The 19,414-nt window shown below is 42.1% G+C and overlaps 1 protein-coding gene across 2 annotated transcripts in view; it reads left to right on the top strand.

Annotated features, from left to right (window-relative positions):
• The window catches only part of NALCN (sodium leak channel, non-selective), a 290,882-nt gene that overhangs the window by 180,351 nt on the left and 91,117 nt on the right, over positions 1 to 19,414 (top strand). For both annotated transcript variants that reach the window (XM_060233672.1, XM_060233671.1), the window contains 2 exons: positions 7,861 to 7,998; positions 15,434 to 15,508. In XM_060233672.1, coding sequence (XP_060089655.1) covers positions 7,861 to 7,998; positions 15,434 to 15,508 — 213 coding nt within the window. The remainder of the gene's footprint in view (positions 1 to 7,860; positions 7,999 to 15,433; positions 15,509 to 19,414) is intronic.

The raw sequence follows: 19,414 nt of genomic DNA, 5'->3' as shown, positions 1-19,414 counted from the left end.
AACAACAACACTAGTGTGCCAAGTCTTTACTTTACCAATAGTGTTTACAGAAAACAGATCCTGAACACTATAAGGAGATTAGGAGCGCTGTTCAATGTGGCTGCCTCGTTTTTCATTTGACCGCCCTTCCTCCTGTGTAGTAGCATTTTTAGGTCTTCTTCCACAAGAAACTGTGTTTTGTGAATACATCAAAAATACAGTGGTTTTCTCACTTCTCCACAAACCAGGATTCCAAACAAGGATTAAACTAAGTTCAGGGAAATCAGCAAATCTGTGGTTTAGATGTATCAAGAGGGTATGGTTTTCCACAAAAACAGGATTCTTCAATTATTAGAGCACGGCATAAGACGGAAGAGAGGGGGAACCATCTTTTTTGCTTTAACTTATTTAATTTTAGATAAACTAGCTAACTGATGCTTGTCGCTGCTAGCAAGTCTACCAGAACGTGGGTGGGTTAACCCTGGTTATGAACTTTCTCAGCACTACTGCTGATTTCATTTCTACCCCCTTAAGTTAGGACCTTAGCAGTTTACTCTAACCTTAGCAGTTTACTCTAACCTGATCTAACCTAACCTAAACTTGCTCTCCTGAGCTAAAGAAGTTTAAATGCATTCTTGAATTGAGTTATGCCCTTATGAGTCCGTTGACTTGTTTAGAGGAGTGTAACTATTTAGGACTATACAATAAAAACGTTTGTTCTTCTAACAATAAACTATGTTTTGTCATTATGCCTGAAGGATGCCCTTATGTGGTTTAGCTGGGTAGCCATGGTGGACTGAAGCAACAGAACGAAGTTTGAGTCTAGTGGCACCTTTAAGACCAATAAAGTTTGTTTGCTTGTTTATACTTTAAATTTATGACTTGCCCACTCCCTGAATGAACATAAGAACACAAGAGAAGCCATGTTGGATCAGGCCAATGGCCCAGCCAGTCTAACACTCTGTATCGCACAATGGCCTATACACACACACACACACAGAGAGGCTAATAGCCACTGATGGACCTCTGCTCCATATTTTTATCCAATCCCCTCTTGAAGCTGGCTATGCTTGTAGCCGCCACCACCTCCTGTGGCACTGAATTCCACATGTTAATCACCCTTTGGGTGAAGAAGTACTTCTTTTTATCCGTTCTAACCTGACTGCTCAGCAATTTCATTGAATGCCCACGAGTTCTTGTATTGTGAGGAAGTGAGAAAAGGACTTCTTTCTCTACTTTCTCCATCCCATGCATAATCTTGTAAACCTCTATCGTGTCACCCCGCAGTTGACGTTTCTCTAAGCTAAAGAGCCCCAAGCGTTTTAACCTTTCTTCACAGGGAAAGTGTTCCAAACCTTTAATCATTGCCCTTTTCTACACTTTTTCCAATGCTATAATATCCTTTTTGAGGTACGGTGACCAGAATTGCACACAGTACTCCAAATGAGACCGCACCATCGATTTATACAGGGGCATTATGATACTGGCTGATTTGTTTTCAGTTCCCTTCCTAATAATTCCCAGCATGGCGTTGTCCTTTTTTATTGCAGTCGCACACTGTCTTGACATTTTCAGTGAGTTATCTACCACAACCCTGCAGGGCTCTGAGTAATGTCAGGCCTGTAACTATGGTGGGGCCCAGAGAGTAAGTGGCCCCTCCACCCTCACTCAAGTTGAAATTGGCTGGCACCACCAATTTCTTGCAGATGTTTCTCCAGCCAGCCTACCCAGATTTTAATTTAATGTCTTTGTGATGTCATTTTTGGCCCCCTACCCCCCAACCAAAAATTGTGGCTATGTGCCCCTCCTGCAAACCTGAAATCCTGGCTATGGCCTTGGATGATGCACAACATAAGCTAAAAACTTCAGCATGAGATTGTTAAAATTAATAAGTCAATTCCTGTATTATTAAATAATCTCCAGATGGTGTCGCTGATTTAGTCTTAAACCCACTCCAGACTATGTTGCCATCTCATGGGCAGGGCAAGGAGGAGGCCAAAGCAAAAATGATGGAAGCAGAGAGGAGAGTACCAACCATGATGAAAACCATTGCTGTCCTCAACTAAAAGCCTGGTGGAACATTCTCTGCCTTACATGTTCTGTGGAATTACATTAAGTCCCACAGGGCTCTGGTGGTGTTTGGCAGAGAGCTCCACCAGGTCAAGGACAGCTGGATATCTTTGAGGTCAGAGATCACCAGTAGATTGTTCTCCACATATAAGCTTGCTGAGTATAAGTTTATAAGCTGGGTATTCTGCTTTTGTGCGCATGCACACTTCAGATACATTGAAATAAATTTCCTCAAGCATTACAAATGCGGGGGGGGGGGGGGGGCTTAGTTGCCAGGAAGGCTTAGTTAGAGTCAAGATGTATATTAAGTGTAAGTGTTCTGAAATAAGTATAACCGAGATACGTAAGATCTGTAAATAGCAGCAAATTAGCATACAAACAAACATTTACTAACTCTTGTATGCTAATTTCTCTGCATTCTGAAAGTCTGCAGTTATTTATTTATTTGTTTGTTTGTTTGTTTGTTTGTTTATTTCAATTTATATCCCGCCCTCTCCGCAAGCGGACTCAGAGCGGCTACAACATCATAAAATACAATCAATCCAATAAAACATATAAAACCATAATTTACTTATATCAATTTTAAAACCATTCTATAGCACTGTTTCAGTACAGTATAGGCGGTATTGAATTCTCGACTGTGATCGCCAGCATTCTATAAGATGTCCGGTGGCAGCCCTTTTTCAGTCAAACAGCAAAGGCCTGTTTAAACAGTTCAGTCTTACAGGCCCTGCGGAACGCAGACAAATCCCGCAGGGCCCTTATGGCTTCTGGAAGGGTGTTCCAAAGTTCTGGTGCTGCCACCGAAAAAGCCCTGGATCTTGTCACACACAGCCTGGCTTCTTTTGGGCCAGGGGCAGACAACAGATTTTTTGTCCCTGATTGCAGTGCTCTCTGGGGGATATATGGGGAAAGTCGGTCCCGTAGATAGGCAGGTCCCTGACCATAAAGGGCTTTGAAGGTTAATACCAACACCTTGAAGCAAACTCGGAACACAACAGGCAACCAGTGCAGCTCCCTCAGCACTGGCTGAATGTGCTCCAATCGCGGCAACCCCATTAACAGCCGTGCCGCAGTTTCTGTTGCTTGCTGAGGTAGCCTCCTTAATTGAGATAAAACTGTAACTTGGGAGTCTTTTTTTCCTGGTAGGCACACTTAAAACTCTGTTACAGAATGACAGAGATAACAGCCAAAATACAATCCTTTAAAATGAAGCTCCATGCTGCCCCGTATTAAGGTGCACAGAATCTATGAGACATCCTGGGAGATTTATGTCAGACGTCTCAGAAATTTCTAGAGTTTCTCCTCAGAAGCTGGAGTCTCTGCGACACATGATGTTCCATGTCTCAGAAGACACTATATTCCTCCTCCTCTCCCATTATGCAAGACGAGCTGCTGATTGCTGATACCTGAATTACACATCTTTTAAATATTCTTGTAGTTGATGGCAAGGGTCACAGAAGCTGCTGCTAAGTATATTGCAGTAGTTTTGAAAATCCATAGTACAGTTCTGACACCTCTTGGTTAGTTTTGTATTTTGAATTTTAATTATAAATTTTTTATAGTGGAATCAAATGTTTTTATTGAATACTTGTTTACTTTGTATTAGTTCCAGGGCTTTTTCTGAGCAGGAATGCAGAGGAACGCAGTTTCAGCTGGCTTGGCGTCAAGGAGTGTGGTCTAGTATGCAAATAGGTTCCTGCTGGGCTTTTTCTACAAAAAAGCCCTGATTAGTTCCACCAGTTTTATTTATAACATGTCTTAATTTAATTGCTAAATTTTTATTTGTAGCATAGAATAAACACCCCATTCAGACATCTCATCTCTTATGCTTCACCATCCCTTTGCTTTGTTGGTAGCATTACCAATCCACATTTGGGGGTAGGGGGTCACCTGGTTTGGAGGCCCTCCCTCCTCTTCAGGGTTATCAGAAGAGGGGGGGATGTCCACTAGGCAGTCTATTATACTCTATGGAGACTGGTCCCATAAGGTATAATGGTGAATTGATCCATGCGTATCTGTGGCTCTGTGGAGTGCTGTTTTTTGAGGCAGTATAGAATCTGGTGCCTTTGTCAAAAAAACCCTCAAGTTTCAAAAATATTGGACTGGAGGCTCAATTCGATGAGCCCCCCAAAAGGTGCCCCCATCCTCCATTATTTCCAGTGGAGCAAAGACATTTAAAAGGAGCGTGGTTCCTTTAAATGTGATGGCCAGAACTCCCTTCTGAATGCTTGTCGCAGCCTTGCTCCTGGCTCCACCTTCAAAGTTCCCAGATATTTACCAAATCAGACCTGGCAACCTTATCTGTTAATGTTTCCAGGAAAGATAGTTTTCAAAATGGAAGATGTCCTCAGAATAACTGTAAGCCCCATAACAGAGGTAATACGGATCACTTCTAAAAAGGCAGCAGCAGGAAGTATCCCTGTTTGCTTCCCACACTTCCCCATTCTGTCATGAAGCTCAATGGATGGTCTTCTGTCCATCATTGTCTGTTAGTTTAACCTACATCCCCAACAAACATTGTCGTGAGATTAAAATGGGAGTGAACCATGTATGCTGTCCTGAGCTCTTTGGAAGGAGGAATAAAAGTTACTTGTTTGGTCATCTGCATAACTAAATGCATGTCCTACTCCTCCACATAGTGTGATTCTTTTTCGATCACATATACTGGACCCCTTGTAGGTGCCATTTAGCATTATAGCATAGGTAGTTTGGATTAGGGAAATTATTTTTCTAAGCGAGTGTTTCATGGCTGTTTTGTTTTGTTTTTTGGACTTCCTTGTCAGAACCAGGGCTGTAGCCAGGATTTCATGTTTGGTGGGGCCCATAGCAGGATTTGTTGTTTGGTGGCCTAGGCACTGTAAGCTGCTTTGAGTTCCACAAACTAACCCCCTTCACCTGGGCAAGCACAGCAGCTCCACTCCCCCCACCCCTTTCTTATGCACTCCTCTCTCAGAGAGATAGAGACTTCTTGAACTGAAGTTGGGTGCTCGGAAGGCTGGCTGCAAAAAGACTGCCCCCCCCCCTTTGCTCTGGATGTTGCATTAGGGAAGCAGAGGGGGGAAAGTGAAAAGACCAGAAGCAATGCTACTACTTGTTCAGAGTGGTGCTGAGCAAAGGAAACCGATTGGGGGCCCTCCAATGGAGGGGCCATACAGTTGGGGGGTGGTTGAAATGTTGGACCTGGGCCCCACTGTAACTACGAGCCTGGTCAGAACTCTCTCAGACCCACCACCACCACATAAGGTGCCTGTTGTGGTGAGAAGAAGGGAAGGAGATTGTAAGCCACTTTGAGACGTGGGATATAAGAACCAAGCAAGCAAGAAATGGTAGCAATATGCTACCACAGTGTGTAGTGGGTTAGGTAAAACTAGCATCTTCATAGCATCAGAATGGGAGAGGCGTTAGAAATGGAGCAAGAGCAATGATGGAACATTGCAAAGCAATCCCCATTCATTCCCATAAATGGACATTTAAGAAATTATCAGCCTTCATCACTTTTCCCACTGAATAGGCAACTCTTTTGTGTTTAACCTCAGCGAATCCAAGATTTAGTAAAACTAAACCAATGCTTGTTCAATTGGTGGAACAGAAATATTAGATTTCTTTGATGTATTTCAACACGTGCTAGTTTGTGTCACATATTTGAGGATGAAGACTCTATTTGACTACCAACATCAGAAAAGTCATACTAAAGAGGAATTTTAAAAAAATTCAAAGAAATTTGCATGGTGCTTTTTTCCCATATAAGGTGAATTAATTCAAAAACCTTCCATTTGCATACATCTCCAGGACTCATTTTCACAGCTGTTGGCTCTGTCAAATAGATAGCTGCATTTCAGATTCATTTTAGCATAAATGGTGAAAAGTGTACTTTCAACTAAAAATATCTTGCTCTGAAGAAAAGATTGCTACTTGCTGAACTTAAAACCACTGTACACTGTCTTATTATTTTCTTAAACCTGGTGCTTTCCAATGCAGTGAACTTTAATAATAGGAAAGATTTAAATTCTATTGGGATGCCATTAGAATAAAGAATGTTTCAAATGGAAGGTTTGGTTTTCATCAAAATGAAAAGGTTATCTAGCATTTGTTTCAAAGCAACATTTATTCCTTCTAAAAATAAATGAGGCACCATAGAACACTTGCGCCATTTATTTTCTGTGAAGAAAGTATATAAGAGGGAAAGGTTTCCTTTTGACTAATTTTTAAGCAGCTGATATACATGTGGTACAAATCCAGAAGGGGGGGAATTAAACTTCATGTATTCCACATGTGATGTAACCCCAGTTTCTGCCACCACCTGTAGCTTGGGTTGCCAGCTCCAGGTTAGGAAATACCTGGAGATTTTGGAGGTAGAGCCTGAGGAGGGTGGGGTTTGAGGAGGGGAGGAAGCTCAGGAAAAAATGCCTCAGAGACCACTTGCCAAAGCTACCATTTTCACCAGGGGATCTATCTCTGTCATTTGGAAACCAGTTGTACCACTGGGAGATCTCCAGGCCAGACGTGGATGAAAAGGAGAAAGCAGCAATGTCACCAGCACACTAACTTCTACTGTTTGCATCCAGGGGGAAGTTGCCACTAGGCAAAAGAAAGGAAAATGCTATTTTGAAACAAAGCCAATAGACCATGGGAATCACCTTTTACTCTTCACAAATAGAACTCACAATAAAAATGGGCTTATTCAATAAAGAGGGGGAGAAATTAGGGCATGCTTGCACAAAAACTCAACCAGGCAGCACAATTTACGGTTCAATCATAAACAGAGTTGCATCCTGAGGCATTTAATTTCAAAAGACTTAGCTGTCACTCTGAGACACACACTTCCACACATAGTCTCATACCTTGAATAAAACTTTGTTGGTCTTAAAGGTGCCACTGGACTCTAACTTTGTTCTTTTGCTTCAGACCAACATGGCTGCCCACCTGGATTTGGGTGTAACTCTGTTTCGACAGTCCTCCTCAGATAACTTGTTTTTCCTTTCTCTTTAGAAACCTCTCTTCTCTCCCCCCCCCCCTTCAGTCTCTGTTCTTTTTCTTCTTTTTTTCTTCTCAGTCACATCCTATGACTCCTCCCAGGGACAAAAAAAAAGTCACAAATTATACAAGGGGCAAACCCATAATGTTACATTTGCAAAGAGTAACCTTGGTCCCCCTAAATAAGGGGGTGTGTTTAGATAGAATTTGTGGCATTTGGAAATGTGGACATACATTGGAAGTAGATTCTGAATGTCAAAGGAAGGAGATGCTGGGAAATGCTGGCAGGCCTGGCCATGGCTGCTATGGAGCCCAGGAGCCACTCCGAGTCCAGCCGCAGTGCAGCCAATCAGCCACTCTGAGCTCAGCCACAGTACAGCCAATCAGCCACTCCGAGCCCGGCTGAAGTGAGGCCCAGTCACTCCAGGCCACAGCAGCAGCAAAGCCCAGCAGTTCTTCTGAGCTTGGAGCACTTCCCAGACACCACTGCTGCTCTGGCTGAACTCCAAGGGAATTTATCTGGACAGTGATTGGGGGGAGTGGGATTCTCCCTCTGCATGTTTTGCAGCCCCCCCCCCCCCCCAATGTGACATAATACGTTGGAGAAATCATCATAATAGCTCTCCACAAAATAATCAGAATTCGGTGGAAGTTGAAGTCTTTAAAGAGTGTAACAGAGACTTGAAGTTTAGTTTGACAATATCCATAGAGAAACCCAGTGGCCATCATAATTTTGGCCAATAGAGTTGTCACACCACAAATATTGCTTGTATGTTACTAGTTTCATTGTAACATATTTAATTGTACTGTGTGTTTGATTGTCTTCTCTTTCAGGCATTCATGTCAATGTTCCAGATACTTACTCAAGAAGGATGGGTAGATGTCATGGATCAAACCCTTAATGCTGTAGGGCATATGTGGGCACCTGTTGTTGCTATTTACTTCATACTTTATCACCTCTTTGCTACTCTGGTAAGTTGCATACTGTTCAACATTTCTGCTCAATATTCTGCTGCTTGTACTCTCAAAATATTTCTCATACTGGTTCCCATGAAGTTCTATTAATACATTTCCAAACCCCGTACTTCCCTTGTTATACCTGTATAAGTGAGAGAAACTTCCCAGGAAGAAACAGCTGGCAGGAGAGAGATTTTAACCATTCCCCTTGACCAGTTCTCCCCTGCAAAGCCACCCAGTTATGTTTTAAATTATTTTTGGTGCCCAGCCAGGCTCCAAAGATATTGGATTAATATTGGATTTATATCCCGCCCTCCACTCCGAATCTCAGAGTCTCAGAGCAGCTCACAATCTTCTTTGTCTTCCTCCCCCACAACAGACACCCTGTGAGGTAGGTGGGGCTGAGAGGGCTCTCACAGCAGCTGCCCTTTCAAGGACAACCTCTGCCAGAGCTATGGCTGACCCAAGGCCATTCCAGCAGGTGCAAGTGGAGGAGGGGGGAATCAAACCCAGTTCTCCCAGATAAGAGTCTGCACACTTAAGCACTACACCAAACTGGCTCTCAAAACTGCAGTTGAGTCCAGCTAAAGGAAAAGCAGCTGGAGGGAAGGATGGGAATTGTAGGAGAGAATCAACCATCATGGCTTAGAATTATCGCTCCATTTGGTGGTCTTCCTCTGCAAGTTTCACCATTTCCATTCCCATTATTGTGAGTGGAATTACAAGGATTTGCCAGTTTTTACAAAATCTACTTTGCAAGTCCTTGTTCCCTTCAAATGAGTACCACCACAAAACCAGGTAACAGGCACACCTCTCAGAGATGTAGGCCTAATGCCAGAAATATAAGTAAACCTGGCTCTTTGAGTTGATGATAATTTTGACTACGGCTCTCCATGAACTGTAGAGTGAGTACCATTGTGATGAAAAACTAAGTCCATTGAGCTCCATACACCACTTGGGTTCTAGATGTAGGGATCTCATAAGGGCAAAGACAACCTTGGTTCCTTCTGTCTATGAGTTGTTCTTGCTGGCTCAGGGAAACTTGTTTAATTCTCTGATGTCGATATGAATTTTGGTTCTGTGGTGTATTGGTGGCCTAGTGTTTGTTTGTTAAAACAATGAGGTTTTAAACAAGGCCTTACTTCTTCTTGTAAGCTAATATTATAATTGTTAATCACCAGGAGCATTCCTCCTGACCAGCAATCACAGTGAAGCAGGAACTTACACTTACCATGTAGAGACACTCTGCAGTTGATTTCATCCTCCTCCTAGCTGTAATTAAATTGAAGGCTGACGCATAAAAAACTTCAGGACACCAACTGCTAATTAGAATGTATTACAATGCTTTCCTGTTGTATGATGCCCAAATGAGCACATGGGAAATGTCATTATGCTACAGCATGCCCACTAACAGAACAAACTAACTAACAATTAATGTGGTGTATGAATAAAGGTTTTGTTTAAGCCTTCTTTCTTCTCTTTGTTGGGTTTCGATCACTGTGTGATTTGTTCCTTGTTGGACAATAAATAGACATCTTTCAAGGGTATGCTAAACATGGGGGGGGGGAATCTTTTTTTTTCTTTTTTCTTTCTTTTGCATCTGCCTAACTAGCAAAGCAGTTTTTAAGGGTTCCCTTAGTGCTTCAGGAGTTGTGACTGCTAAGTCCAAAATTTCTCCACATTGCTAGGGATAGATGGAACCACCTAGTTATAGAAGACAAAATGATAGAGCTGGTGTGCTTTCACAGAGTCCTTGCTGCTTCCTGGGCCTTTCTTCTTGGAAACACACTCTGCATGCCAAGAGAAAAGGTCTCTGATCAAATTAAATATAGACTGGAGTGGGGATTATAGAATAGCTTCTAGAATAGCTTTGGGGTGGCTGTTTCATTGGGTTATATTGGGATGTCATTTTAACCTGAAAGCCAGTTTGGTGTAGTGGTTAAAAGCACAGACTCTAATCTGGGACATCAGTGTCTGGGAGAACGAGGTTTGATTCCCCAACTTCTCCACATGCATCTACTGGTGTGACTTTGGGTCACAAGTTCTCTCAGAGCTGTTCTCTCAAGAGTAGTTCTCTCAGAGCTTTCTCAGCCCCACCTACCTCACAAAGTGTCTTTTGTGTGGAAGGGAAGGGAAAAGAGATTGTAAGTCACTCTGAGACTCCGAGTGAAGGGCAGGGTGTAATCCAATCTCCCCCTCCTCTTTCTTCATCCAGATGTCAGCATGAATGTCATAAAGGTGAATTTGGAGTCTATTATGGAGTGGATAAGGGCTAGTAAAATAAAACTCAGTGCAGACAAAGTGAAGGTGCTATTGGTTGAGGACCCCTTTGTATTTCCATATTTGCATGGTGTTTAGCCTGTACTGGATTCCCTTTAAGAGAACAAGTTCAGAACTTGGGGATGCCTCTACAGTCACCTCTGATGGTGGACTCAGAAATGACTTCCATTTTCACATGGTGTTCCAGCTGAGTCCCTATTTGGAAAGAGATTGATCTTCCCACAGATGTTCATACTCTGATAGTCTAACCATCTCCCTTTGATTACTTCAATGTGTTGTAGTAGGAACTGTCACTGAAAACTAGTCAGAAACTTCATATGGTTCAGAATTTGGCAGCCAGATGGGGGCTTGCTATGGGGGATATCACTCTTCAGTGCTTTAATCTTCAGGGATTCCAGTGTTATGGAGCTTATTTCAAAGTCCTGCTTTTAACCTGTAATGTTCTGAATAGTATAGAATCAAAGTAGTACCTAAGAAGACAGTCTTCTTCCATTGGAAATTGCCAGACCGTGAGATAATCTCCTTAAGGCCTTCTCAAGGTTCCCTGTCTTCTTCTTTGAGGCAGATAGCTACCCGTGAGAGGAATTTTGATCTGGCATTCCCTCACAAGGACAACTTTGCCTGATTCCTTCATTACTGTCTTTTAGATGCCCTTTAATAGCCACTAGGTTTTATCGCTTCCATATGTTTTAAGCTGCTATTTTATGTAAACTCCATCATTATTAATCTTGTGTTATCATTAAGAGGTTTTTAACAAGCTTGTTTTAGTGTATTTGTAAGGCGTTTTATTTATTTATTACTTTTATTTATTTATTATTTTTCAAGTAGATAGGCAGAATATGTATTTCTTAAAGAAACAAATCACTATAAATGTCACAATTTTTATTTTAGCATGATAGAGGCATCTATACTCTGACCTGACTAGCCTAGGCTAGCTTGATCTTGTCAGAACTCAGAAGCTAAGTGGGGTCGGCCCTGGCTAGTATTGGGATGGGAGACTAGGGTCATGACAAAGAGGCAGGCAATGGCAAACAACCTCTAAATATCTCTTTCCTTGACAAAGAGGCAGGCAATGGCAAACAACCTCTGAATATCTCTTTCCTTGACAAAGAGGCAGGCAATGGCAAACAACCTCTGAATATCTCTTTCCTTGACAAAGAGGCAGGCATTGGCAAACAACCTCTGAATATCTCTTTCCTTGACAAAGAGGCAGGCATTGGCAAACAACCTCTGAATATCCCTTTTCTTGACAAAGAGGCAGGCGATGGCAAACAACCTCTGAATATCTCTTTCCTTGACAAAGAGGCAGGCATTGGCAAACAACCTCTGAATATCTCTTTCCTTGACAAAGAGGCAGGCGATTGCAAACAACCTCTGAATATCTCTTTCCTTGACAAAGAGGCAGGCATTGGCAAACAACCTCTGAATATCTCTTTCCTTGACAAAGAGGCAGGCATTGGCAAACAACCTCTGAATATCTCTTTCCTTGACAAAGAGGCAGGCAATGGCAAATAACCTCTGAATATCTCTTTCCTTGACAAAGAGGCAGGCATTGGCAAACAACCTCTGAATATCTCTTTCCTTGAAAACCCTGTAGGGTCACCATAAGTCAGCTGAGATTTTACAGCCCTTTCCACCACCAGAAGCATTTATGTGTTTGGGTGCGTATCACTGATACCTAGTTATAGTGTCCATGACATCCCTAAAGAGATGTCTCTGGTACAGGTGCTTATTTTGAACTGTTTTGATGTTTAAAAATGTTTTGCTTTTTTTAAAGTTTGGGAAACTGTGAATGCTGTACATCTATTTTATTATGCGTATTCATGTAGTCCAGTGATTCCCCCAACATAGCACCTGCTGGTAGGTTCCCAGATGCCCATCTGTTTTTTAAAAAAAAAAAAACCCGGCTTGCCTTCACTTCACTTCACTGGAGCAGGAGGTGCTTCTGAAGAGTCCAAGAGGCATAAGCTTTGTGTCAGCAGAGAACACCCATGAAGAAACCATGGCCTCTGTCATAGGATCCTGCTTGACTGGCCCCTTCCCAGTATTTTATGATTGATGCCTGGCACCTCAAGGCAGCCATTTTGTGGTGGCACCTATTACATATCTTCAAAATTCGAAGAATGACTATATGCTGAGTAAGATAGCGGACCCCTAATCTAGCTCATAGAAAGAAAATAATAATTCAGGTCGGTTCTGTAGAATGGAGGGAAGGCAGCGTGGTAGCCCAAGCTTGTCAGATCTTGAAAAGTAAGCAGGGTTGCTACTAGGATGGGAGCCAACAGGGAAAACTCTGCAGAGGAAGGCAATGGCAAACCACCTCTGCTTCTCGCTTGCCTTCAAAGCCCCTTGAGGGGTCACCATAAGTCAGCTGTGACATGATGACAGTTTACATACAGAGAGACTGTAGAAAAATTCTACCATTTCAAGATCCTCATGTTATGATTTTCTATTCCCTTCTGGAGGATAACTCTTCTTAGAAAAAAATAATGAGTTTCTCTACCTCATACACTGCAAGATTATGCCAGATGTAGTGATATTTATGACACTTTCATTTTTGTACAGTGATCCTGACCACTGTTGAAAGAACAGGGCTAGCACCCCTGTTGTGTTAAGGAGAGAACAGCTCCTATTGATCCCCACCCCAAATATGATTGCCTACACACAGCCCTAAGAATAGGCAGTGACAGTGACAAGTGGATAAAGGATCAGGCAAACGTTGCAGAAAATGATAAGTTCCAGTTCTCAGAATGAGAAGGAAGGCTAGAGCTCAGAAGTGCTAATTGTATGCACTTGGAAACAGAGCTTGTGAAGAGCCAAAGAGAAGCGAATAATTTTCACAGCAGAAGCTGGAATAGAATTTAAGCTTGGGGAGGGGGGGCTGTGTTAGGAGTGAAGTATGTTATTAAAATCCAGAACAGAATGGAGGAAGTTAAACAAATAATAAGTTGAGGTTTAAATGTTCTTTTGTGACAGCGCTCTAGATTTGTTTTTGACATTCTGTGAAAATCTTCATTGTGTGCCTGTCATTCTTAGCTAAAGAGATGGGAGCTAATCACATATTAAACCACCAGGTACTGCTAAACCTCTTGATCGTTTAAAAAAAATAGTTTTTAATTATGGTTATACTTAGGGACACAGTCAAAAATAGGCCCGAGATGATTTTTTTTTGCATTTTTTGTTGTTGTACAATCTAAAAGACACCTTTTTTGAGATGTTCTGCGTTTGCCAAATATGCTGCCCATGTTTTTTTTCCCTTCTTTTAATTTTATGGATCTAATCTCTCATATGTCATTATGCATCTTTCATGGCTAGCATAGCAATTCAGGTAAAAGCGATCTTTATTGCTGGGAAGATGTATTTGTCCTTGCAGCAGCTTCTTCCCTTACTAGAACATTACTTCCCCTTGTCCCCTGCTTTCCTGAACCCTTTCCCTCAGGTGGTGCGCCACACAGATCTAAAGCCACAAACGTAATTGCCTACATGTAAATGATAAAAAAGTTACTGTTTTTAAGTGCATGTAAAACCATTTACTGGTATAACAGGGGATTGTTCTTTATTTGAAGGAGGGTTTGCCCAGTCAAGAGTCCCATGGTGCAGAGTGGTAAACTGCAGTACTCCAGTCCAAGCTCTGCTCACGACCTAAGTTCGATCCTGGCAGAAGCTGGGTTCAGGTAGCCGGTTCAAGGTTGACTCAGCCTTCTATTCTTCCAAGGCTGGTAAAATGAGTCCCCAGCTTGCTGGGGGTAAAGTGTAGATGACTGAGGAAGGCAATGGCAAACCACCCCATAAAAAGTCTGCCAAGAAAGCGTCTTGATGTGATGTCACCCCATGGGTCAGTAATGACCTAGTGCTTGCACAGAGGGCTACCTTTACTTTTACCTTGCCCACTCCCAAATTTTTTTGAATACACAGTGGAAGGTCCCAAATTCTTTAGCTGTAGCATGGCCATTGTCTGTGCTTCTGTTTTGCTAGTGTGGTAGGACTGAAAACATGAACTTTGGTTGAATAGGAAGATGCTGGCAAAGAGATGGCAGAGTGCTGGGGAGGAAACCACTGTGAAAATTCCCTGGAAGACTATAGGTAGAACTTCAGACTGTAGCTCAAAAATTCAGTTCTTACACACAATAGATGAACACATCCCCCATCTAATCCCTCTATTTCATTCTCAAGAGGAGTCCTATAAACAGCTCCCAGTTCATTTTCTACACCTTCCAATTTACTATTCCTGCTGCTACAAGGGTATGATTCTTCTCTGTTAGGACAAATCCACATAGGATAAATTCATACCATGTTTTTCCCTTCCTACCCAAGCAAACATTATATCAACATTTGTTGTTCAGTCGCACAGTCGAGTCTGACTTTTTGCAACCCCGTGTATGTTTATATACTTCGTTTATATCCTGCACAGGGCTTTTTTTGTAGCAGGAACTTCTTTGCATATTAGGCCACACACCCCAATGTAGCCAATCCTCCAAGAGCTTACAGGGCTCTTAGTACAGGGCCTACTTTACGCTCCAGGAGGATTGGCTACATCAGGGCTGTGTGGCCTATTATGCAAAGGAGTTCCTGCTACAAAAAAAGCCCTGATCCTGCATATTCCCAGTTGGGGCTCAAAGTGGTTTACATTGTTCTTCTCTCTTCCATTTTACTCTCACAAGAGGCCTGTGAGGCAGGCTATGCTGAGAATACGTGACTGGCCCAAGGTCATCCAGCAAGCTTCCTTGACAGAGTGGGGATTTGGACTCTCCCTGAATCCATCGTTAGGCAAACTCTGCATGCAAGTTGACTGAATGGAGTGGATAAACTGCTTCACACAAAATGGCCATTCACTGGAATGGCTCATCTCATATATGTATGTGCCCACATGCTTGCCCTGAGAGATACTGGAGGAACAGGTACTCTATGGAGATCTTTTTTCACATGCCCATCTTGGAAAGAACTGTTATTTTCATTCTGTATTTAAGAATTCACATCAAGCGTAGGCGAGAGGCCAAGTGAAACTAAATACTGCGAAATGCAGTGTACATTAAGTGCTTATTTTACTACATACCACAATGCAATGGAAATGAAATCCCATCTTCTTGGTGTCACCTGCATAATTCTTATTGACTTCCCTGAGGAAACGATTGTGTTGTCAGTAATTTTTTTTCCCCCCATTCTTTTGTAGATTCTGCTGAGTTTGTTTGTTGCTGTTATTTTGGACAACCTGGAACTTGATGAAGACCTAAAGAAACTTAAGCAAGTAAGCTTTTTCATGTTGGGTATGAATTTCAACAAAGCATTATCACGCTTTCTTTTAAACTCGGGGGAAATACAAAGGCAAATAACTCTTTTAGAGAACGAACTAAATAAGGTGCATATGCCGAGTTACAGAACATGAAATACGTAAATCCAGGTTTTTCCTGTTTTCCTTTGAGTGTCAACTGGTTTTTCATATTGCTCCCCAGATAGTTCTTTACACACTTTAGCTTATCCTAAAGCAAAACACACAATAATTTTCTGTCGTAATGGCTCCACACAAACATTCCAATCTGGTGGCTCTTTTAGCATTCAGAGCATTGCCCACATTAAATATTCCTTCTTCAAGGATTGCCTGCTTGACGCTGTCTCTTCCAATGGCTATATGAGGCAATCCCCTCTCCCAGCTGCTTCTGTGTGACGTTGGTTATGGCGCCCCCAAGATTAGGGTAAAAGAAGACTTTACAATGATTGGAATATAGTGTGAAATACTCTGAAGGAGCTAATTTAAAAAAAATTGGGATCAAGCCAGTTTACTTGAACCCTCACCTTTTTGAGATGTTCAGCTCTCTGCTTGAAGAGGGGAAAGGGTACTGAACAGGACCTGGTGTCAAAGGTGTGTGCATAGAGCAGTACCTTTGTGCATGGGGGATGAGGATGAAAGGCTTACGAATCATGCTCTATGCACAGCACTATTTTAGAATATGAACTGAATCATGCCCTCCGTCTATTATTAATAATACAGAATTAAAATGGAATGAGCTGTTTACTTTGCTTACTGTGAAGTCTGCAAAACCGTTTTCGGTGTTGAGAAATTGCTGCCTAGATGGTGCAGCTTAAATTGTCCTTCTTTTCTCCAATAGACAAGGAACTTATTTCAAGAGCACTCTATTAACTAGTTAATGCAGATGTTGCACATTTTATTATCCCACTCTATTTGGGGTCCCGGTGAAAACCTGTCTGTATCTGTAGCAATGGATCTGTAGAGTACAACATGCCATCAAAGAAGGGGAAGATCAATGATTATGTGCTGCATGTATGTGTGCATCTCAAAGCATGCACCCAACGTTGCTTTAACAGCGCTGTCTTCGCAAAACATCGCTCAGTGGTCTTAGAATTTTTCAGATGTGTCCCCACAATGAAATTAACATCATATCTGGGAATGTCCCTTTAAAGGTATGTTTAGGATAAAAGGAGTTAAGAAATTGCTCCTTTGAAATGGATGATAGTCCAACCGATTAAGTGACTCAAGGAGAAAAGGTTTTCCCTTGAGCTAAATGTGATGAATCCCTGGCTTCGTGTGGATTGCATTCTACTGAAATATTGGTTTTCTTATCACAGAAGATAAAGCAGAAAGAAGGTATGTGTGTGTGTGCGTGTTTTTAATTCAGTGACATTTTGACTTCTCCATTATACGCTAGCCATAAGAAGAGAAAGAGTGTAGTGGGTGATAGTGGCTGTTTTTTGTCAGACCTATATTCGTAATGGAAACAGCTTTGTATCATTGTGGAAGGAAATATTCTTCCCCATCTGTAATTAAAAAGCTAAGTGGAACACCAGGAGATGGCCAACTAATTTGCTGTGTGCTGATTCTCTGAAAGTGCCTTATGCATACCAATTCCACATGCATCACCTTGTGCTAAATTCTCTTTACCTTTGTTTGTTTTCATTTTCTATCCACGGTAACCATGAAGACTGAGGAAAGATGGAGAGCTTGCTTTGGTAATTAATGGCTGCCTGGAAGGAATGCCTTCCAATCAGCTTCTTCTACCTATTCATTATTTCTGGGGAAAGGACTCACTCTGTATAATGCTATTATAATTCTCTTAAGGCTGCTTCAAACATCAGAAAATTATCCAAGTTCGAAGACCCACTCATGTAAATGTATAGATAGGCCCTGATTGATGGTCTTCCTGAAAGCACTTTGCTGCTAGAGAAAGATCACAGACACCTAACAGTCATTTGGGAGAAATCTGAAGTGCGTGCCTGCCCAGACCCAAATAAGCAGCTGTGTAATGTTTAGCAGAAGACAAAGTGTAGGAACGGTTAAGCATAATATATTAGCTGTGCTTATGGTGAAACTGAACAGCTCCTAACAGCAGAGACCTTTCCAATCTAGTTAACTTGGACATACATATTGTCTGGGGTGGAATTCTAGCAGGAGCTTATTTGCATATTAGGCCAGACACCCCTAATGCAGCCAATCCTCCAAGAGCTTACAAAAAAGAGCCTTGTAAGCTCTTGGAGGATTGGCTACATCATGGGGGTGTGGCCTAATATGCAAAGGAGCTCCTGCTAGAATTCCACCCCTGCATATTGTCATGGTGAGGGTGTTCTCTTTCTCCATGGTGAGAGTGTTCTATTATTCCATCTAACTGTTCCTCTATGACAGGGGTCCTCAACATTTTTAATGTTGTGGGTATCTTTGGAACAGGATGGTGGGCATAACCACAAAATGGGTGCTGTTGGAAGTAGAGTCACATGTACACCCAGCAGAACTGCAATGAATAAGAGGTGTAAATACACTGGAGTGAGATAGAAAATATAACCAGCAGTGTGGTGGCTGTTATCACTAAAGCAATGTTATTTTAATCTGTACAACCAATCAGGTCTCCAGTGGCTGATCAGAAGCCATGCTGGGCAAGAACCCACCTGGCACTTTCCACTTTCCTAAAACATATGGCACATGCCAGGAAAGATGCCTATTATATATTCACATCAACTCTATGAGGTAGGTTAGGTGAAGTTTGTGGACATTGGAACATCCACATGTGGTACAAAGGCAGCAGTAGAGGCCAGAGGAGGCTCCATTTACTCCAGGTGTGGCAAAAGGCAGCAGATGGTTTAGGATAGGGGAGGGCACTTCATGAGAACACAGTAGCAGTCTTATGCAAACCCAGCTGGAAGGGGTTAAGAAAGCAGCAAGGCTCTGAAAAGAGTGGAATGAAGCTGGGCTTGCCCAGCATGGGCAGAGCTCTAGAGATAAAAAGTGTCAATGTCAGACTGGGAAGGGGGGAGATCAGGAAATCAAATTGGCTGAGCAAAGCTGAGGAGGTTCAATCTCTTCTTATCTTGACTTCTTTAAAGGGGCAGTTAACAACATTGCATCTGGTGAATCTCTGCTGACCATGGAAGTCAATTATGATGTCGCACTGTCCCCAGGGCGGGAACACCAGACCTCATTGGTCAAATTCTAGATACTCTCTAAATAGTCTATCCACTGTTATGTACTTTGACAGTCCCAGTAATTATAGGTGTAAACCAGGGCTTTTTTTGTAGCAGGAACTCTTTTGGATATTAGGCCCTGTAAGAAGAGCCCTGTAAGCTCTTGGAGGATTGGTTACATCAGGGAGATGTGGCCTAATATGCAAAGGAGTTCCTGCTACAAAAAAAGCCCTGGGTAAACAATAACTTCCCAGACATGCTTTTATAGAATGTTGCCATGTCTGTAGCCGCTGGGATTGTTTGATCAAGGAAGAGAATGGAGTTAAGGGTGGAACTTGTGATGATTTTTTTTAACTAACTATTGAATATAAATTGATGTATTTTTCTTTCTCATTCACTTTAAAGAACTTGTGAGGTAGGGTAGTGCTGAGAGGGGTGGGGCATAAAGAGCAGAGTTAAGGCAAATTGGAAGTACTCAGGGTGTGGGAGGACAACCAGATGAGGCTGGTGAAAAGACCCACTCTATTTCTCAAGCGCTCTGTTTTGGACATCCTATTTCTCAAGCGCTCAAGTGATATGCCACTTCACTCTTGAAGTAATAAAGCAGGAACTTTTGGCAAGAGCTTCGTAAATTATCTCAAACAGGTGTTTCAAGACAATATCCTGACTTCCTTTAAATCAGCGAAGTCCCCACTGACTATAAGTATGGAATTGCACACTTATTCCAAACTTATATTCCTTTAAG

Source organism: Heteronotia binoei, chromosome 3, assembly GCF_032191835.1.
Source record: "Heteronotia binoei isolate CCM8104 ecotype False Entrance Well chromosome 3, APGP_CSIRO_Hbin_v1, whole genome shotgun sequence".
NCBI classification, from domain to species: Eukaryota; Metazoa; Chordata; class Lepidosauria; order Squamata; family Gekkonidae; genus Heteronotia; species Heteronotia binoei.
This window is presented reverse-complemented; position numbering and strand designations above follow the sequence as displayed.